Source organism: Oryzias melastigma, linkage group LG5, assembly GCF_002922805.2.
Source record: "Oryzias melastigma strain HK-1 linkage group LG5, ASM292280v2, whole genome shotgun sequence".
Lineage (NCBI taxonomy): Eukaryota > Metazoa > Chordata > Actinopteri > Beloniformes > Adrianichthyidae > Oryzias > Oryzias melastigma.
Genome location: NC_050516.1, coordinates 27,600,818 through 27,621,784, shown reverse-complemented (window position 1 = coordinate 27,621,784; position 20,967 = coordinate 27,600,818). Strand labels below are relative to the sequence as shown.

At 38.9% G+C, this 20,967-nt stretch overlaps 2 protein-coding genes across 4 annotated transcripts in view; one reads left to right on the top strand and one right to left on the bottom strand.

Moving 5' to 3' along the window:
* Positions 1-20,967, bottom strand: part of syn2b (synapsin IIb) — a 91,119-nt gene that overhangs the window by 2,421 nt on the left and 67,731 nt on the right. Inside the window, exons 6-12 of the mRNA XM_024269322.1 lie at positions 11,640-11,702; positions 9,815-9,957; positions 8,147-8,221; positions 7,328-7,430; positions 5,414-5,590; positions 5,146-5,212; positions 985-1,810 (exon numbers count right to left, since the gene is read on the bottom strand). Coding sequence (XP_024125090.1) covers positions 985-1,810; positions 5,146-5,212; positions 5,414-5,590; positions 7,328-7,430; positions 8,147-8,221; positions 9,815-9,957; positions 11,640-11,702 — 1,454 coding nt within the window. The remainder of the gene's footprint in view (positions 1-984; positions 1,811-5,145; positions 5,213-5,413; positions 5,591-7,327; positions 7,431-8,146; positions 8,222-9,814; positions 9,958-11,639; positions 11,703-20,967) is intronic.
* Positions 1-20,967, top strand: part of LOC112144666 (metalloproteinase inhibitor 4) — a 39,635-nt gene that overhangs the window by 6,861 nt on the left and 11,807 nt on the right. The window contains exons 1-2 of one of the 3 annotated variants that reach the window (XM_036212013.1): positions 13,491-13,598; positions 13,754-14,055. In XM_036212013.1, the coding sequence (XP_036067906.1) occupies positions 13,917-14,055 (139 nt within the window). In that variant the 5' untranslated portion in view covers positions 13,491-13,598; positions 13,754-13,916. Of the gene's footprint in view, positions 1-13,490; positions 14,056-20,967 lie in introns of those variants that run through there. The other 2 variants (XM_036212012.1, XM_024269325.2) reach the window with 2 other exon arrangements.

Genomic DNA, 20,967 nt, shown 5'->3' with positions numbered 1-20,967 from the left:
TAGGAGGAAGGTGACTTTGGCGCCCTCCAATCACAAGACTGACCGGAAAAGAAACAACATAGCTGCCTCAAATAAGTATTTATTTTATTTCTCAAAATTAATAATGACTTGTGATTATTGTTTAAAATAGAACCTCCCCTAGGCGGCTCACAAACCGCCAACCTTTATATTGGAAAGCTAAAGTGCTACACAATTTTTAATAGTTTTAATAGAGCTGTCTCCAGTGTTAAAGGTTCAAAGATAGGAAAAAAAACCAAAACTAGGATCACCAGTTAAATTCTTCTTTTCGACCAAAAACGAGTGTTTTGAGACCAAAATTCAGGGGGGGAGGGGGATTTCCAAGGAATTTAATGTAAATATAAAACAGACAAACCTTTGTTTTGGGTCAATTTTTCCTCATCTTCCTCCTTTTTGGACCCTAAAGTTGTCCCTGAGGGCTTGTTTGGCTGCATGTTCTTCCTTAAAGTTTTAAAGAAGCACTAACTGACGCCATGACTAATGCCCCCCCAAACTAGCTTACACAGCAGCAGCAGCGCCAGGTAAGGAGAGGCGCAGCACCGGGCAAAGTTATTGATTATGTCAAACTTTAGTTATTTTATTTTTTATTTTACACGAAATGAGTGGTGTGTCAAACTGTAAATAAAAAAGAAAACATTCATATATAGCCCAATCATTGTAATTTGGCACCCCCTCCAGCAAGCAGTCGCCGAGGTCACCTATGCCTAGGACCGGCCCTGGTCACATCAAGAGGCTCCATGGAGTCTCGGGGAGATTTTCCAGCATTCTCAGCCCCGCTACTTTAAGTATTGTATGAAACTCACAAAAAATCCAGTGACGGCTGATTTGACCACAGAAATGCAAACGACGGGTCATTTGACCGCAGTCAATATGAAGACACCATCTTCTCCTCCAGCACCTGAGCTAGGAATGCTAGCCACACATACATGTGAAAAACATGTTTTTCATCGGCTCAGTGGCTCTTACTTCAGCAGAGGGTGGGTCTTTTGTTGGGGCTGGTCCTCCACTGGGGCCTGGGCATCAGTTGGTTCTGCAGCTGTTTCAGTTGGAGCGGGCTGGGGGTTCTGGGAAGGAGCAGCCGGCTTGGGCTGAGGCTGAGCTTTAGCTGGAGACTGGACGTTATGTGGAGGCTGGCTAGTTTTGGCCGGGGAGTCAACCTGCGCCAAGGTGGGGGTTGAGGACGTTTCTGAGGCTTGACTGGGAGCTGGAGCTTGAGTAGCGGGCTGGGGTTTTGGTGAAGCCTTTGGGGGAGGTGGAGTTTGTGGTTTTGGCTGAAGCTGTGGTTTGGAATTCCTGCGGACAGGAGGGATCGGCTTTGCGGGTGGTGTTGGCTTTGGGGGCAGATCTTTTGGTTTTCCAGGAGCTGCTGATGGGGACCCTTGAGGCTGGGGTTGGGGCTGCTCTGTGGTGGCGGCAGGAGCTGAAGGAGAGGCTGTAGAGGAGCTGGGGGCTGTGGTGGCTGCAGCTGCTTTGGTTTGAGGAGACCCTGGAGGTGTGGCTGCTGCTGCTTTAGCCGGGGATGAAGGGGACGCCTTAGCCGGGGCAGAACTGGAATCAGAATCTGGAGCTGGCTTTGTAACAGACGGGGCTCTTGTCATCGGTGGAGGCCTCTGCACTGGAGGTTTGGTGACTGAGCCAGCCTTCTGGACTGGAGCCGGCTTTTGACTCTGGGATGGCTTCTGAGCAGGACCTGGACCAGGTTTCTGAGCCTGATTGAGCTTTGACACAGATTCAGAAACCTTTTTGACGGACTCGGCTGACACGTCAACGCTCTGGGATTTCAGTGGTGCTCCTAAAATGACAAAATAGAAGTCAGTTGTGATAAAATGCAACGAAACATGAAACCAGTAACTAAATGTTGAAAGCAAATTGCAGCAAAAAAGTTACAATATCTAAAATCTAAAAAAAATAGGTATAAATGTTTCAATATTTCAGCAGTTCCAAAACCAGGCAACAACACTCTCCGAAGACCAAAGCAGACTATAATGAGCCACATGCTCACTCACACATTGAGCTCATAGTAACCGTGTGCAGCTCATCTCTAAAGAGAAATGATTAACCTTCTGGACCTTAAAGGCCAGCAGAGGGCAGCAGATCAGCATTAAAAAGAAAAAAGAAATTGCTGCTATCATGCCCAAGTGTTAGGTTTGCTGTGCACTACAGCTCATGGAAAAGTTATTGGTGAAGATGATAGAAATAAAGAAAAGGAAAAGAAGTCCTTCAAGGAAAACGGACGAATGCACAAGCGGCACAAAATGATCAAAAGTTCACACATGCATGGAAGAGGCCGGACAGGGATGAGTTTCCACTGACGGACACGACACTTTCCTGGATGCAGGATTTCAGTGTGATGTGTCACTTGTATTTATTTTTTAGAGATGACATGGTTACATAGGAAGATACTGCAACCACTATTCCTTCTTTAATGATTTGGTAATCACAGAAGTATCATGAAAATTCATCCCACACAATACCAGAGGCTTACTGCAGTCAGGCAGCTGGTAATCGCCATGGCTCTTACGTTTGATCAGAGATTTGTCTTAACGCATCCTAATGGTAGCTTGGGACTCACGATGCATAAAGACCAAAGGAAATGACATTTGCACAAACAGAATTTGTAAAGGTTGACACACAAGGAAATAGGCTTAAATGCAAACCCTGAATTAGACATTATTTCAGTTTACTCAGATTTTACTAATGCTTTGATTCATTATTTATATTAGCTGCATTCTTGTGAGAAAATACCACCAATACAAACAAACTGACTTAGAGAGTTGATATATTCATAAAATTTGTAGTTGTTTTTTTTTTTAATTAAATGTCATTAATTCAGTGGTCTGGATTTAGGCTAATAATTACAGCAAAATAAAAAACACTTATTTCTATGAACACATGCAGTGAATTCCCCGAAAGTCATTAAAGTTAAGAGAAATAAACTTATTTTAAAAGCAATTTATGTTAACTGAAAAATGTCAAGTGGAAAAAATAAGTAGAACTAGTGGAAGTTGTTTTTTTTTAACACAGCAAGGCTCTTACTTGCTGGAAAAAAACACTCTAGAAAATAGAAAGATAAAGAAAAAATGAATTTACAGAACCAAGAACAATCTAAACTGACACAAACTTCACTAAATTACACATCATGAGCTGCACACAAAGTTATGAGAATATTTATCAAAGCATCAAATATCGCGTCTCTTTTCTAAACTGTGGTCACTGACAGGATATGTTTTTAAAACCATCAAGTAAGATCATAGACTGGACTATGGAACATAGATTTCTCAAACAAATACCAAAAAAATTTGCAATTGCTTGACTAAATTAAACATAATTTGAGAATCAAGAATTCACCACATCCATGCAAACAATAGTAGGAGAGCAAAACCAAAAAGTCTGCAGACACAGAGACAAACAAGGTCAATATATACCTATTTTGCAATAGACCTTTTCTGCTTCTGATTGACTGCACTGTATTTTAGCTGACAGTTGAAGACAGTAACCCCTCATTAACTCACCCAACTTAAACTTATTTAATGCTTTAACACCAGAGCTCCAGTGTTTATGTTCTTTACTGTAACTTTTCAACCGTGAACACGACCAACGTAATTCCAGCAGATTCTGAAGGAGAAAGCAGCCCACAAGTCACTGCTGGAATTACGCTGATTGTGTTAACGATTGGTTGTTTAAGTCTCACCAATGACGCCTCAGTTTCAAGGTTAATTACAACAGTTTGTCTGTATGTATGTTGATATTTTACCTCTTTCTTGAAGCGTGTGCTAAGATGGAGAAATTTGTTTAATATGAAGTACTGTAAATACTAAAATTGCGTATCTTTGCATTGCTCCTCGTAAGGATTGGTACATTACAGTCCAGTTAATCCTGGCGAGCGTTTCCATTCAGTTAAGTCTCGCTTCCACCTCTTTTTTGGAAGAGCATGCGTGGTGTAGACCGCTAGTGTGCCGCTAGCTCACCCTGTATCACACAGTCACCAAAAATTGCCAAGGAATGTTTGCAGTTTGCTGGCATTTTCAATACAGATTCATGAACAAAAGAATATACAGGGAAACGCAAAAACCCAAATGTTTACAAACTTTGGAAACGTTAGCTTCAATGAGCGCTATTTTGGCACTTTCTAATGTCGTCATCACTTTCTGCCAATCAACGTGTGGCTACAGCAGCTCTGCCCCAACAGTTTCATTTTTTGATGGATCTATAACTGATGGTGCCCCCCCAAGAGATACGGGTTGGTACTCTTTAATGGGTCCATCTTAGAATGAAAACACTCAAAACACCGGACCAGAGCGGTCGTACCATACCGCTCAGTGGAAACGAGGTGCCAGAGTCCTTTCCTTTTACACTCCTCTGTCACTGTCCTCTTAATATCACATTAGTTCACCTGGAAAACATGTTATTTCTGGGCAGTTTCACCATGTCAAAGTCTGCTTTACTGCTAACATTTACCAAAGACACCAATACAAAGAAGATAAATAATGATATAACGGACTAATTCAAAGTACCTCTTATTATGAGATTTTTATCTCATTCAGTACAAGTTCTGAGCATGGACACTTTGGACTGGCTCCTGTTTTACTCAAAAAGTGTTATCTAAGGATATTATATAGTAGTACTTGAAAGGGAATGCTGAAAAAACTCCTTTATCTATTTTTTAGGTCACCCAGTTAATTATAATGGTTCTTGAAGAAAAGAAAACATTTCCTGAATCGTGATATCTATTAATTGTTAATATTCAAAAGTGAGGAAGAGCCATCCAATGTTTCCCACCCTAAATTCGGTCTCAAATAGTTTTAGGACTGAGAGGCAACAGTTGTGTAAGGACAGGTAAGCAATGGTTATATTCAATAATGTCTTATGAATTTGTGTTTTATTGTATATTTTCATAATTTACTAGTCACTTTTAGTCTGAAAACTGAAAATAAATTCACAATTATTTTGGCTAACATAAAATTTTTATGACTTTTTGTCATGGCAGTGTTTGGATTAAAAGGAACTTGTTTTAATTCTGGTGGCAAGGAGGAGAGAAAAAGGTATATTTCATTATCCAGAAACAGTTTTAAACATGGTTTGTTCCAACAACAGCAGCACTTTCACTGTGGACGGTGTTCGGATGACCTTGGGGCTGAGTGCGCTGGCCTGTGGTCCTGTTTGGATCTGCCATTCCTTCCTTTAGAGCAGCACTCTAGTAGTCAGGGAAAAGATGAGAGAACAAACAAAAACAGAGGATGTGAATCAGCCAACTGTCAACTCTGAGGGATTGTAATTTTTACTTCAGGGCTATAATAGGAGTTAGTCTTTGAATAAAACCACTTGAATTTGTTCATCATTCCCATAGTACGAGACATAAACAGTTAAATAAAAGGACTATAGTTGAAGGTGTCACCTGTTGTGGCTGGACGGTTGTTGGCTTCTGGCTTTGAGGGGAGCGAGCAGGCGAGCGGGAAGCACTTGAAGACCTGGCAACCAAAGCGTGGTTCATCTTTGCCAACACTACCTCTGAAATGAGCTGGCGATCCTCTGCCTGGTGATCACCAATCAGCTGCATAGATGAACCTACGACCTGGACAGCAGGACACCACAGATAAGCTCTTAGACCAGGTTCTAAAACTCAGTTTACCATGGGGTCACTGAAGGCAGAGTCTTGCTGAGGCTGGGGTGTATGGGGTTCCATTTGTGCCAAAAATATGTTTTTTGCATCCATTGTCCATGTCTTTGTTTCATTGTCTATGTCCACTGAACAAGTTTATGTCTATATACTACTAAACGATATCTTCTGTGTGTTTTGTGCAAAGACATGAGCTAACGAGGCTAGGCACTGTTCCTAAGGACTGGACTTTTCTGACGACCAGATCCAACAACAATAGCAAATGCAAAGTTTTAAGCATAAATCAAGCTGAAACCTCATGGAGCAAATGCAAAGTTATCATCAAAGAAGTGTGGATATGCAAAAGATGTTGCTTAGTTAGGTGGGGCCATAAAATATTGACTTGGGGGTCGCAAATGGGCCACGGGCCGCCGGTTTTAAGCCCCTGTCTCAGATATTTAATGCAGAACCTTTCAGTTAAATTAGATTTTGTTACAATGTTTCCCAAATACGAAATCACTTAGTGCCATTCTCCAAACCAGCACAAGAGTCTATGCTTTACAGAATACATGACACGTTCTCACTTTGAAAACACAGGTGGCATATACAACACACAAGCAAAAAGTTAACACAAAGAGTGCTCTAACACAGTGAACACCATCAATACACAACTGGTCAAAACTGAAGACACTTGATGCTAATCAACTACTGCAAATATCAGAACAGTTCTGGAGCAACTAAGCAGCTTTCAGATCTAAATAACAGATTAAGACCTGCACCAAGACCTGGACCCTGACAATCCATCCATCTATCCATCCATTTTCTTCCACTCATCTGGGACAAGGTCTAAGCAAAGATGCCCAGACTTCCCTGTTCCCAGCCACTTCCTCCAGCTCCTCTGGGGGGACCCCGAGGTGTTCCCAGGCCAGCCGAGAGATGTAGTCTCTCCAGCGTGTCCTGGGTCTTCCCCAGGGCCTCCACCTAGTGGGACATGTCCGGAACACCTCCCCAGGGAGGCGTCCAGGAGGCATCCGAACCAGATGCCCGAGCCACCTTAACAGGCTCCGCTCCATTAGGAGGAGCTCTACTCTGAGCTCTCTCCTCTCTACTCTCATTCTCCACCCCCCTTGTTGGATCACCACCTTAATGTGGTGGAGGGGTTTGACTGCTTAAGTGATCTCAGGAGATTTGGTGTCTGGGGCTTCAGCCTCTGGTGGGGTCTCCCATGGCAGACAGGTCCTGGGTGACCAGCCAGACAAAGAGGGGTTCAGAAGTCCTTTATGAGTCGTTACATCAAAGATCTTGTTACGTTGCCCAAATTGGCATCACTGGGGCCCCACCCTGGAGCCAGGCTTGTAGTTGGGGCTTGTAAGCGAGCATCTGGTGGCAGGGGCTCCTGCAAAGGGCCCCAGTTGGGTCAACCCTGAAGGAGCAATGTGGGATTGCTCTCAGGTGGGCCGACCACCTCCAGGAGAGCTCAGAAGGGCCGGTACATTGTGGTTTGGGTGTAGGTCAAAAGGCAAGTGCCTTGGTGGCCCAAACCCCGGTCATTGAACTTGGCTTTTGGGACCCATACAAACAACAAGAATTTCTGATGAGTTACTGACCATATATTGGAATGAAATTTGGGAAGTGGGTCCAAAGTTCAACCTTCAACTCAACAGGCTCAAGTTGTATATTAGCAACATAAAATCGGCAAAGATGAGCACTTACCTCTGTGATGTAGTCGTTACCATCCTTTCCACAAATGGCTTTGACGGCACAGATATCCAACCCTCCAAAGATCTCTGAACAGGTATCAACCCACAGTTTATACCTGTCATAATGAGAACAGGGAGTTGCTGAGGAACCAACAAATTAGAGTGCTTTGAAAAAAAATTGCCATGCTTTCATCTTAACTGATCAAACAGGGAATAATTCTTTTCTTACTAACACTTTAAAGCAACTGTTTTTAATCTCACAGAGGCTCTTCTACAGCCCCCGGCTGTGTTGATTGGCTGGATGATTGCACACAATGAAACCAGAACAGATCAATACTTCCCTAAAAGTACAATAAAAGAAAAAACAATCTGCTTCTTACCTCACAGTAAGTTCAAACATTTTCAGTCCAGGTTAGATTTATGTCGCTACAAGAAGTGCTTTTGGTACAAATTTTTGCCATTTTCAGATTGATATGAAATCATCATCTTCTATTGCACGTTCAATTTAACAAGTCAAAATCATAATATGAACATTGTATTTAAAACACAGCACTAAAAAAAAGTGTATAGTAATGTATCGCTTTACAGAATATAATTTTTTTGCCAAGTCACAATTGGATTTGTGCCTTTATATCCCCAAAAACATGCCAGTATTCACTCAAAACTCCAAATCCAGCAAAAATATCAAGAAAATTATTTGAATCAGTTTGGCTTCCAAATGCAGCCTGGTTTCAAGTATTCTGCTCTCCATCCTGATGGTGAAGTTAGAGAGCTACAGTGGGAAGTGTTTTATCAAGTTTGCTGCATCACTGATGTAGAAGGCACTGCTCACTTGTCAGTCATGGCTACTTGTTCCAACATGGCAGATCCGGTGTTGCTTTTCCAATTACCAGAGATGGATGTTCGCCTGGAAGAGAAGAACTAATTATTTGTGAAAGTATCGTTGTCACAGCCCTTTACTTCAGTAAAGCAAACATAAGAAGACAACCATAAAATTAAGATTGGGGTTTCAGTCAATACTTGTTGAGTCAGATGATGGGCAGTAAGGAAGTTGAGTTCAGTTTTTTTAAATGATTTTTTTATGAAAGTTTTTCTGTTGTATTGACGAACTAAACAATAAGAATGTGACTACATAACATGTCTGCTATTGACGATATTCATTTTTTGCAGCTTTTTAAAGGTATCGAAAGGTATTTAAAGGTATTTTTTTTGTACACCAGCATTATTTTTTATGTTTCTTCAGAATAACCACTTTTTTGTAAATCAATACTTGATCTTCCAGTCAGTTTGGATGATACTCTACCCCCGATAAAACACACTTAAAACAAATCATTTAAAGAAGTTACTGTTTTGTGATGAAAACCTTTGCTCTAACAAAGGGGTGGGCAAACTTTTTGACTAATGGGCCAAAAGGGGATCTAAGATTTGGTGCAAGGGCAGGACCAGGACCAGATGTGTAGAGTATTTTGGTAATCCACCTCATAAGAAACAGAAATAACATTAAATCTGGATGAAACATGTTATAATTTGGATTAAAACTAACATAAAACATCTGGTTTTATTTGTTCTCATTTTAGTGCCAATTGCACCAATGGTTTAATGCTTTTCAAGGAAAACTGTAAATTTAGAGAAATTATGCGTTCTTCTGCTGTTGGAATTATGGGAAAAAGGACTGTCCGACTCGGAAAACACACGTAAACGTAAAAAAAAAAAAAGACAATTCTTCCAACACCACAGAAATGCAGAAAAGTTTCTGCACCTGTCCTAGACAAAAGTCAATAATTTATGGTGCGCCATCAATGAGGAAACACCACAATTATAGGGAAAATAAAGCAAATAAGGATTATCATTGTTATTTATTCCCATTTTGCGGGCCAGATTAAATAGTTAAAAGGGCCGGATTTGGCCCCCGGGCCGTAGTTTGCCCACTCCTGCTCTAAGACCAATTCACCATGAATTTAGTGTCATACAGAATTTTCTACACACTAGTCATTACAGACTCACCAGTATTTTAAAGCAGACCTGGTCACTCATAATTAGGGGTGTGATGATTCGTTTTACTGACGACTCAATTCATTTCCTAATTTGTGGTTACCAAAACGATTCATGTGTATGTTAGTTCAACGATACAATCCAATTCAATGTCCTAAAATCAATCCACATCATATTTAATCAAATATTCAAAGATAAATACTGAAAATGATTTAGTGCAGGTGAAGTTTTCCAGATTCCATGTATTTCTTGCAAGATAGTCAAATGTAAAATATGTATACAAATAAACAAGTAAACAAGAATGAATGTCAAATCCATTCACATTTTAGCTTTTCCACGTCAAAATAATACGAACCTTTAGTTCACTTTTTTTGTAACTATACAAGTATATGGTAGGATCTTCAGCTGAAACAAGAAAATTGTGATGGAGCCCCTGTCTCTAACCGTGGTACTTTGATCAAGAACACGTAAAAACAAGTTCTTTTAGAAACAATAAAAACATACTTACATATAAGCTTTGTAATCAGCACCGATTTTCTGGACCCGGATGTCATACTTGGCATCAATGAATGGCTCTGTGGTACAGTAAGTCTGAGTGATGGCCACCACACTTGCAATGTCCTGAAAGTCACTAACATTATCCACCTTGACCTACAGTGAATCAACAGAATAGAACAAGGTTTATGTATAAAATACTGAAGTAATTTTCTATGTAAATCCAATTTTATTAATGAACATCAATATTCAAGCATCCTTCAGTTGTATTGTTTTCTATAGTTCAGCTTAGTCGATCTACAGTGTTTATTAGGGCTGGGTTGATAAAATTGATTAACCAATTTGAATTGATCTAAGATCAATAGATCAATAATCGGTTCATATAAGTAGAGATCAATCTAACACAAAAGGCTAAAATCCGTTAGCTTGATGCTAACGTTTAATGGAATATTCCATAGGATGGCTAATGCTAACGTTAGGTTGACCTAAACGTTGCTGACTAAATGAACATCTTTATTTATTCAAGGGCTTGAATTGTCCAAACTCTTTTACGAAAAACATTTTTAAAGTAACCATTCATAAAACACAGTTTTTGCTCATTCTTCTTGAAAAAAGTGTAATGCTGTAGCAAGATTGCCACCTAGTGGCCAAACTGCTTCTCCAGGAGAAGCAGAACAACATTTACAAATGTGTAAACTCACAATTGAATTGAATTAAATTGAATTGAGTAGATCGAAAGAATCCAAAAAAGATACAGATAAAACTTTTTAAGTTTAACCTTTTTTTGCTGTAACATCTCCAACACTGTGGAAAAACCTCCATGTGCAGCAGTCAGGAGAACGTTCTGACCTGAAGTCTGTCAGAGAGAGCTTTTCATGGAACCTCATAGCTAACCACAGCCGAACTTTGGAGATTACCTTTTTTTTAAGCCTTCCAACATTCAAAATGATTTTTGATATGAATCTAATGCAGCATCACAGTTAGCCAGAAAATGCGTAAATTTGGATAAGGCAATGCCTCACTGTTATGGATGCAGCCTGTAGGTACTATCCATTTCAACATTAAGAGAACATGTCCATGAAACAAAAGAAACAAGCCCTTTCAGTCTTATCTAACTCTGACTTCAGTTTGAACCTTCTTTTCTTCTAATCCTTTGTCAATATCACAAAAAGTACCTTAAAAAAAAGAAAGAAAAAGAAAAAAAAAAACGACAGAATTCCCTGCAGTTTGTGCCCCAGCCATCTTTTTTGGTCTAAACTGAACTCTCTGCGACAATTTCAAGTCCATCCATTAAATAACACAATGTCAGAGCCATCTTGGAAAATGATGTCCAATGGATCAATTTAGAAACTCTCTACTGTAATTTCAGGCAGAAAATTTCGTAACAGCTTCCAATCAATACCAGCATAACAAAAGAAAGTCACAGGAGAATAAAAGAAAAAAAAACTACAGAACAACTTTAAATTATGGTTAAAATATCTGTTAAATGCTTTGTGTGTGAATAAGGGAGAAAGTATTTCACAATGGATCAAGGTTTACATGTTTATTGTAAAGCTCATTTATGGTATGTAGAAACTCACAACTTTGCACAAACTGGCTAATTGATAAGGATGTCATTGAACCAATAAACACCTATTTGCCTTCTTATATAAGAATACTTTTGCTATTATAGACGATTGTTAGATGGTTTAAGTTCTTTCTAAATCTCTTGAAAAGAAATTTAAAACATCAAAAGCTTTAAGTTCTGTTCCATGAGTTTGGACTTTAGTAGACACCCTAGTATAATTTATAAATTGAGACATAAATATGCAAGTTATTGTAAAAAAAATAAACATTACCTTTCCCATTCCAGAGTGTGCATGTCCAATTTTCACCACAACTGGAAAACTTGGTGTTGTAATCTAAGAAAAAACACAAGCATAAAAAATCATAACTGAGAAAAGCTGTAATAACAAAAAAATACTATCCCAGCACAGAAAAATACCTTGAATCAAATGATAAAACTGTCATTTTTTTATGAAGACAATAGATTCACAAATTAAAAAACTGTGTTGCAAAAATTACTTAAAGTATCATAAATATTAAACATTGTTTTAAAAAATTACCAGCAAAAAATATGCATATAGTAAAAAAAAACTATAGACTGAATTGTCACGCCACTGACGTATGTCATTAATCTCTAATTTAATACATGTAACTATTCTGATAAAATGAAGATAGCAAAAATATTTCCCGTATTCAAATCTGGAGTAAAGCACAACATTAATAATTATAGGCCTATTTCCTAACTTTCTCTGTTTTCTAAAAATTTGGAGAAAAAAATGTTGCTGAAAAGTTTGATAATTTCATGGAAAAATATTCTCTTTTGAATAATAATAATAAGTATGGCATTTGAGATAATCATTCAACGACCTAGTATTATTGAAAAATACTGAAAATATTACAGCAGAATTAGACAATAAACTTCATACAGTTGGAGTTTTCATTAATCTAAAGAAAGCCTTTGACACAATTGATCACAAGGTTTTGTTTTCCAAGTTTCCATCTGAAGATATGAGAGATGTTGAATTACGATGGGTGATTAGTTAGACAATCATCAGCAGTATGTGTTATTCTTTTATATGAAAAGTGCTATATTAATAAAGTTTGACTTGATGTGCAGGATATTTATCAAATCACCACAAAATACATTGTGGTATTCCACAAGGCTCAGTACTGGGACCAAAATGTTTTATACATAAACGATCTTTGTGGCGTGTCAAAAATAATGCAGTTTGCTCTGTTTGCAGACGACAGCAATTAATTTTTGTTCTAGGAAAAACTTGGATACATTAGTTTCTACTATCGAGCAAAAATGATTTTACTTCAGAAATGGTTCAAAAGAAACAAACTCCCAATTTAAACAAAACCAATTTTTATTTTGTTTACTAACAAAAAATCCAATTTAAATATTAAATTGAAGTGGAATGGTGTTAATATATAAAGAGATAAGGAATTTATATTTTTGGATATTATTATTGATGAAAATTTAAAATATAAGCAACATATTACTCATATAAAAATAAGTAAAAATATTCAAATTTTCAACAAAATTAAACATTTGTTAAATTACCAAGCAATGCATATTTTGTATTGTTCCTGGATTTTTCCTTATTTTTCATATTGTTTGGAGGTCTGGGGTAATTCTTATGAATCAAACCTAGAACCTTTATTAATTTTGCTAAAAAATCAAAATTTAATAATGCATATGACTCCCTACAATGAGCACACATTCCTAAAATACTCAAATTTAAAGATGTATGTTCTCTGCAGACAGTGCTGGTAATGTTAAAGGCCAAATTTTTTATCTTGCCATGTGGTTTACACAATCTTTTTGTTATAAATGAAGTAAATAGCTGAAAAAAAATATGACTTTAAAGTACCTAAAGTAAAAACTACAATACTATTTGGCATTGTAGTTTTTACTCCAGTGTTTATTTGATTTACTGAAAAGTTACAGTGCGATAAATATTTTGTGTTCAAATATCACTGGCAACGCCTCAGGTGTTAAAATGTGTCCTTTAAAAACTTAAAATCTAAAAAATCTAAATCTTTAAAGTAAAAACCTAAATCTTTACAAGTAAAAAAAACATCTTAGAGGAGAAGAGACAGTGGGGCTTCAAAAAAGCAAAAGCAGAGGCAAAGACTATTTTTTCTGCATTCGGGAAGGCTGCCCCTAAATTGTTGAGCACATAAGAGGCTCCCTGTGTGCGACCCTCTCAGCATTCAAGACCAGAGTGTGAGGAGATCCGACTATTGTGAGTCTCCTTGGGTGTTTTCCACGGAGAAGGGGAGAGGGAACGAGGAGAAAAGAGAGTGGAGCAGAAGCAGCAGCAGCCTTCAACCCAATTGATTTGCTGCAACTTGAATTTAGAGCCGCAATTTAAACTTATGAAAACATCTCTATCCACAGCTGCCTCCAAGCTCAGCGGAGCTCACCCCAAAAATTTGACCCCGCTGTTCTATTTGCCACGCTCCCCCTTTGTTGACTGTCGGGCTGAGTCGCGTCCAGGGAGACTTAACCGCGTCAGAGCGTTCATCAAGTGGTGGAGCGGTCGGAGGTAGCCAGAGCCGTCATGGCCGTGTCCCAGGAGCAGAGTGTGTGTTTGGGGCTGTGGATGGTCCTTTTGCTTGGTGCGGGCATGGAGGACGCCGTGGAGGGATGCAGCTGCCACCCTTCACACCCGCAGCAGCTCTTCTGCAGCGCTGAGATTGGTGAGTAATTGACCACTTTCACTTAATGACCATTTCTTTGGCTGAAATTTGTGTCGTCAAGGGATGGTTTTACCGTTTAATTTTATGAGGGGTAAAAAGCAACATAAAAGGTGATTAAACTGTCAAAAAGGCTTTTATAAATGTTTTTTTGCTTACATTTACAATTTTTTTAATTTTTGTTAAAAGCATCACATTAAAAAAGGTGTTGAAACAGCCCCTAACAACACAGTCGTCCCTAAATCAACACGGCCTAGTTTCCGTCTGTTTGTCGGATTGCATGCTTGTCTCCCAGACCCATGCCCCCCACTATCCAGCTCTCCCTTGTCTAAGGGCTGGCCAAAACCAACACTCTGCTTTGACTTTGAGTGCTTGGCTCCAGAGTGTGGAACGCTGGAGTATGTGCTCCTGTCAAAGGTTACAAGCCAGCAGGGGAATGGGAGGAAAAGGGGAAGGGAAAAGGAGGGATCACTGTCTTTGAAGTCTTGCATTTCTAATTGGTTCCTATCTCCCATCGCGTTGTGTGGGGGTCAGATCTTTCAAAGTAAGTCTAAAAATGAATAAAATAGAGACAAACTATATCTGGGTTACTGGAACTCGTGACAGTTTTTTGGAGCTTTTAAAACAGCTTATTTTAAAAAGATTGGTGATGTGTGTGACTGAACTGGAGCGCCAGCATAATTACTGTTTTCCATATTGACATTATCCCTCTATATGGATCTAAAATGGGGCCAATATTATTTGAAACCCAAATAAAAAACTGAAAGAAATATTGGTGTTTGGCCAAAAAAAATTAAATATCAGAAAAATGTTGCTATTCTGAAATAAACTTAATTATTTTCAGCTTCAAATGTTTATTTTTTTAAGGCTTCAAAATCCAATTTTTTATTTTTAAAACCTTTTGCTTTTTTTCTGAAAATTTCAGTTAAAAAACCTTTGGCGCCATTATGGTGCTTTAGGGCGGGGCTAACACAAAGGACCAATAAATCAATGAGGGTGGTAACTTCAGTTCTGGTGCATTCACTGACTCTTAGAACTTGTATAGTTTTCTGACCGTAATTACTTGAAAGTGAAAAAAAGATTTAAAACCCCCCAAAAAGTTTCGAAATTGAAATCTTGAGTTTTGAAACCTAAAAAACAGAACATTTGAAGCTGAAAATGATTAAGTGTATTTTAGAATTTCAAGAAGTTTTGGACATTTGAAATTTTTTTTTTTTTGGCTAAAAACACCAATATTTTTTCAGTTTGTTTTATTTGAGATTCAAATAATATTGGCCTTGATTTAACTCCATACCTCTGCAAATGAAGTGAACCAGTTCTGACCTTGAACGACATCATTTCTTAAGACTTTGCAATCTTTAATGGAATAGTGCTGGTTTCAAAAGCCTACCTAGGGAATCTTTTGATCGTAAACCGAATCACTTTGGTGTCAACAAAGAGATGACACTGACCTGCTTTATCGATGTTTTATCAGCACTTGTCTTTGAACTGTCAGGTGTGTCTGATCACAAAAAGCACAGAATATCTCTGCACTGCCAGGCAGCAGAAGGGTTTTGCTTTGGTAGCCTTTAAGTCCAGTGTCTGCTATTTGTAGATGAGATGGTCATTTTGGCTTCACTCAACCATGACCTCAGACTCCCTAAGGTGGGGTTTGCTGCTGGTGTGAAGCAAATGGGATACAAATCACCACCTCCAAGTCAGAGTCCATGGTTTTCATCCAGAAGAGGATGCAGCGCCCCCCCAGGTTCAGTCATATCCTCAGGTGGAGGAACCTAACTGTTTGGGTGTTTAGTTTACAGGTAAAGGAAGGTTAGGGAATGAGATTCATTGGCGGATTGTCAAAGCCTCTGCAGGAATGCCTTCTTGGCAAAGTAAGGGTTGATCCAGAGGACAAAGCTCTCAGTTTATTGGTCCATTATTTCACATACAAGCAGTAATAAAACCCTTATGCCTGTTTTATATCAATCAATCCATCTTCTTCCGCTCATCCGGTTCTGGGTTCTGGGGGCAGCAGTCTGAGCAAAGATGCCCAGACTTCTCTTCCCCGGCGACTTCCTCCAGCTCCTCTGGGGAGACCCTGTGTCGTACCCAGGCCAGCTGAGAGACATAGTCTCTCCAGAATGTCCTAGGTCTTCCCTGGGGCCTCTGCCCAGTGGGACATGCCTGGAACACCTCTCCAGGGAGGCGTTCAGGAGACATATGGACTAGAAGGATTAGACTTCTTAGCATTTGGCCATCGCGTCAATTGTACTGCATCCCTACCGCAATCATGGGGTCTAGTTCATACTAAGGTTTTCCAGTTTTGCTTACGACTGTCCTGCGATGAACGTCTGAGTGGTATCTATACTTTTCTATACTTTTTAGTATTTTGCTTAAATCTATTAAAAGTGCAGACAAGACAAGGTAGGGGATACATCAGGTTACACTTGTTCGATATCTTAACCCCTTGTGCTATCCTAGGCATGTTGATGTTGGGAGTGGGGTCATCTGGACCTCACAAGTTAGCGCCCGGAGCTTTTTTTTTTTCAATGATTTTTGATTTTCATTGGTGTCTGTGGTAGACATGAAATCCTGTCCACCTTCATCCACATTTGTCATGGGATGGAGAAACACGTCAGTGTAAGGCTTGGGTCACCTGGACCCCATAAGATAGCACAAGGGTTAATCAGATGTAGCTGAAGTTATATGTTTGCATTAGAAAGTAAATATGAGGTAATTTTATTTGCAACTGAGTCAGAATGAAAAAAATGTCTAACCCCTCTTACATCTAGAATTAGTAATAGTCGTAGTAGTAAACTGCAATTTTCTGGACTGAGTTTGCTCCACCATTGTGACTTCTAATGCTTCAAATAAGTATAGGTTCAATGGGGTGAAGAGCACTCAATTGTATAATGGGCGTAAAATTTCCAATCGTAGGCGAAGTCAGCATCTTGTGTCACATTTTACAGTGACTGGGCTGATTCCTTTCCTTGTGAACCCAGCGAATACAAATCTGAAGTGTAACCCGCCTTAGAGATGTAATTTGAAGCTTACCCACCTGAAAGGAACTCAAAGCAAAACTACTACTTCTTTACATATATTGAGCCAATGTTAGGAGTCAGAGCTCTGTCTCCTGCTCTGGTCATCAGCAGAAGACATCTCCAGAGTAGTGACTGCGCTTCATCTCCCAGCAACCCTAGCGCACAGTTCCTGGATGCCGTTCAGCTGACACTCGTTTCCCAATCAGCCACAGGAAACTTAAGCACTACACAGAGCCTCACTTAGTGCGAAGTATTGTTTATGCCACCCTGCCTGCATTGCTGAGCGTTTCTATCTGAGCCTGATCTTGCTTTATCTCTGATTGCCTGCCGCCTGCCCTGACCCTCACCTAGACTCTGAACCCCCCAGTCTCTTCTTGGATGATCCTGTGCCTGTGATTGACCTCTGCCTGTCTGACTCTGATTTAGCTTTGTGGACTTTAAGTTGTGTTACTTCCTGTCTGAAATAATAAACCTGCTGGACGTGGAACCAGCTGTCTGCCTGTTTGTGACAGCCAGTTTGGACATTTGGTAAAAAGGCCACCCAGACACATTCCTAGTGAAGCGTTACGATCATGTCCGACATATCTTTCAGCTGGCCTGGGAACACCAGGCATCCTCCCAGAAGGAGATCTGGGTCTTGTTGTTGAAACTGCTGCTCCCAGAACCCAAACAAGCAGACATATATGAATTTACGTCTGAATTACCAACAGCTTGTTTAGCAATTACCGTTAATGTGTGCAGCCATTGTGCGTTGGTAAGGCAACATGAAAGCAAATAATGTTTGTAAAACCCCTTCACTTCACCTCACAAGCTAACAGATCCATTTGTTCAACATATGAATTCATGATAATCACTGCTAAGACCCCCATTATGGAAGAAATGTGCTTAAAACTGACATTTCTATTACAAAACACGTGTGAAAACAAACTAATTGAATAGTCACATGTTCTCTGTTGTAATGGAAACAAACAACAGCATTTCTGTTATTATTATTTGCAGCAGGCAACATGGACGGTTTTTAGTTGGTGTGACAATAACAAGTGATGGAATTTATGCAAAAATATTCTGACCATGCAAACAAGAAGCTCTAAATCCCTCCATCTTAAAGCAATAAATTACGAGACCTCAACAAAAGTATTTGTCTAAGTCATTGTAGATCCAAATTATATTGTCAGACTGGAATAAAGACATAGAAATTCCAAACAGAGCATTGTTTATGGAGTCAGGGTTTGGTGTGACCTAATTTCCTCTTTTCTGACTTTCTCAAGGTCTGCATCTATCCTTGTGCTTTCTTATGCCTACTTAGTTTTATTATTAGCTTGATTTACTACTACAACTGTCATTACACCGGGAAAGACTCACTGACATAAATAACTGCTTCCACAAGGGTGTTCTGGCCAAGAAAACAGCAGCAACACAACCTCAAGGCGAGATAAACTGTTTGACAAATACTTCGATAAATAAACTGCTTGGCTTTGGTGCCCATAAACACACAATGACAGGAGTTTGTCTAGATTAAAATAATACATTAGTATTTTGTGTTGTTGTCACAAGAACGGAAGTGACAGAAACAGCTTCATTTTCAAACCAAAACTGGAACAAGACTGTATAAATGCATAGTTACCTTATAAGTAACATTCATTAGCTCTTTAACACTGGAGCTCCAGTTATATCTAAAAGTTTTGTGTTTAAGCGTCACTGGCGACACGTCAGGTGTGAAAGGGTTAAGATGATAGTAAAACCAATTGTCAAACACCATTTTTTGTACACCAGAAGCCAGGTTAGGAGCCTTTAAATTTGGTTTGTAATTGAAAAAATAATTTCCAAGTCCTTCTAAAGTTTGTTGACATCAGAGAGTCAAAAAATTGTAACTTTATTTTTGATGTTCTTTGTCTTAAACACCTGTGAGTGTTGCTTCTCTCTTCTGCTTTGCACCCAGGAACAAAACAAACATGTCGATTCTTTTTGCTTTCTCTTTGATCAGTTTGCCTTATAGACTAAAAAAACTTTTTTTGTTTCTGTAGGGAAATCCTCATTAAGGTGCAAAAAAAGTGTCTCTTCAGATCAAAACAGAAAAAGTAACAGTCAATATGAGCAGAAGGATGCAGCACGAACTTCACCTGAATGTCTCTTTTTCACTTTTAATCTTGGACAGTAAGGTCAACAAATGTCTCATATCTACTAGAAAGTATTTTGCAGGAGGAACAGTGTTTTGTTCTGGTGGCCTTAAGTTGACCTGACGGTGCTGCCAGAGTGAAGTTACTGTGCATCTGTAGAATATACTACCTCCGTGGAAACCTTGGACGATTCCCTGCCCATGTTTTTTGTGCATTTTTTGGTTGTGTATATGTGTGTGTGAGTGTGTATTTCCACTCCATGGTAGCACAGCCTACTCCATCTCTCTCTTTCTTTCCCTCTCCCTCTCAGCTTAATTTCCATGTCTATAGGCTCAGTCTGATGGTCTGCATACTAACAATATCGGTGTGAAAGCGCGCTGACAGTCCAGCTTTGTGAGTGCGACAAGGGTGCCAATTCATCTGGGAATGAGAAGTTACTTCATCAGTTCTCATGGTACAAGTTTGCAATATTTCTCCTGGCTGATGTGGCTCTAGAGGAGTGGAGGAGGCTCTCTGTGTCTTGAGTTTCGGTAGCGGCAGTAGCTGAAGCTACTGATCCAAGAGATAATTTATGCAATTTCAAGATGGAGGAGAGTTGAGATTAACACAAAACATTCAAATATGCAGCACTCATTCATTCGCTCAGCTATTATGTCTGCCTCGCCTCCAAAATTTAACAGCAGCAGTTAAAGTTTTACAGCCAAAACTCTCATCAATGCTGTTCATCTCTGATCCGGTGTTATCCTTCCTTTTTAACTATTAGCAAGTGGAGTATAGCCATTACTTAGTGCAGAAGTAAACATTTAGATGATTAAATCCTTTTGTTTACCCAGTTGCTCCCTCTGGCCAAATAGAAAGCAGGCTGCGTTAAAAATAAGCTAGTTTTGTGGTGCGATCATGGCTGATACAGCTGACTTTAGAAAGTTTAAAGGGTAAACAAACCCTAAATCAATGTTTTGGCTGTTGACCTCTATAAACGGGGCTTTAAAAGAGCCGTCTGGTGGTCTTTGCCAAATTTTTCACAAATTAAAATAAACTTAAACGCTTGTGTGCTCCCCCTACAGGTTGCAATGAGGTATTACATTTGAATTTCCTTTAAGAAACAGGAGTTTTCTTCACCAAAATCAAACTCAAGCTGCTTCTACTGACTATAAAGGGAAATTGTGGTGACATTTCTTTGTTCAGATCCAACAAAGATCATTTTGCCAAATAGAATAAGACTGAGTTCCAAATATAACCGAATAAAGAGTGGAAATGACAATTCCACAAAAGTTTGTCGGTGAATATTCTCACTTCGGGACTCAAAATCTATGCAAAAGTTCTAAAAACTTTGAAAATTTTTACAATTTTTCAATTTTGGACATTTCTGCAAACACATCCACAAAACAGCCTAAAAATGTTCTTTTTTTATTGATTTAGGGGGAGTAAGCTCTAAAAGATGATTTGATGTTTAAAATCAAATTTTTGATGATCATGTTTGATAGTGAGAAAAAAAAAACAATTTTGAAAACAAATTTAAAAAAAAAATCTGTGTTCATCTGTGAAAAAAGCAAAAGTACAAACATGTTAAAGTTTTTTTTATCTTCAAACTGTCAACATTTTCTTTTCTTTTCTGTACGAATTATTTTTGTTCTGAAATTATTCACCCAACTAGTTTATCATTGAATTGATCTGAACTGAACTGTCATGAAATAAATAATTTGAAGAATTTTGATGATTAGTAACAAATTTAGAATTGCAATATTGCATCATACTTTATCAATATCTTGATTATTTTA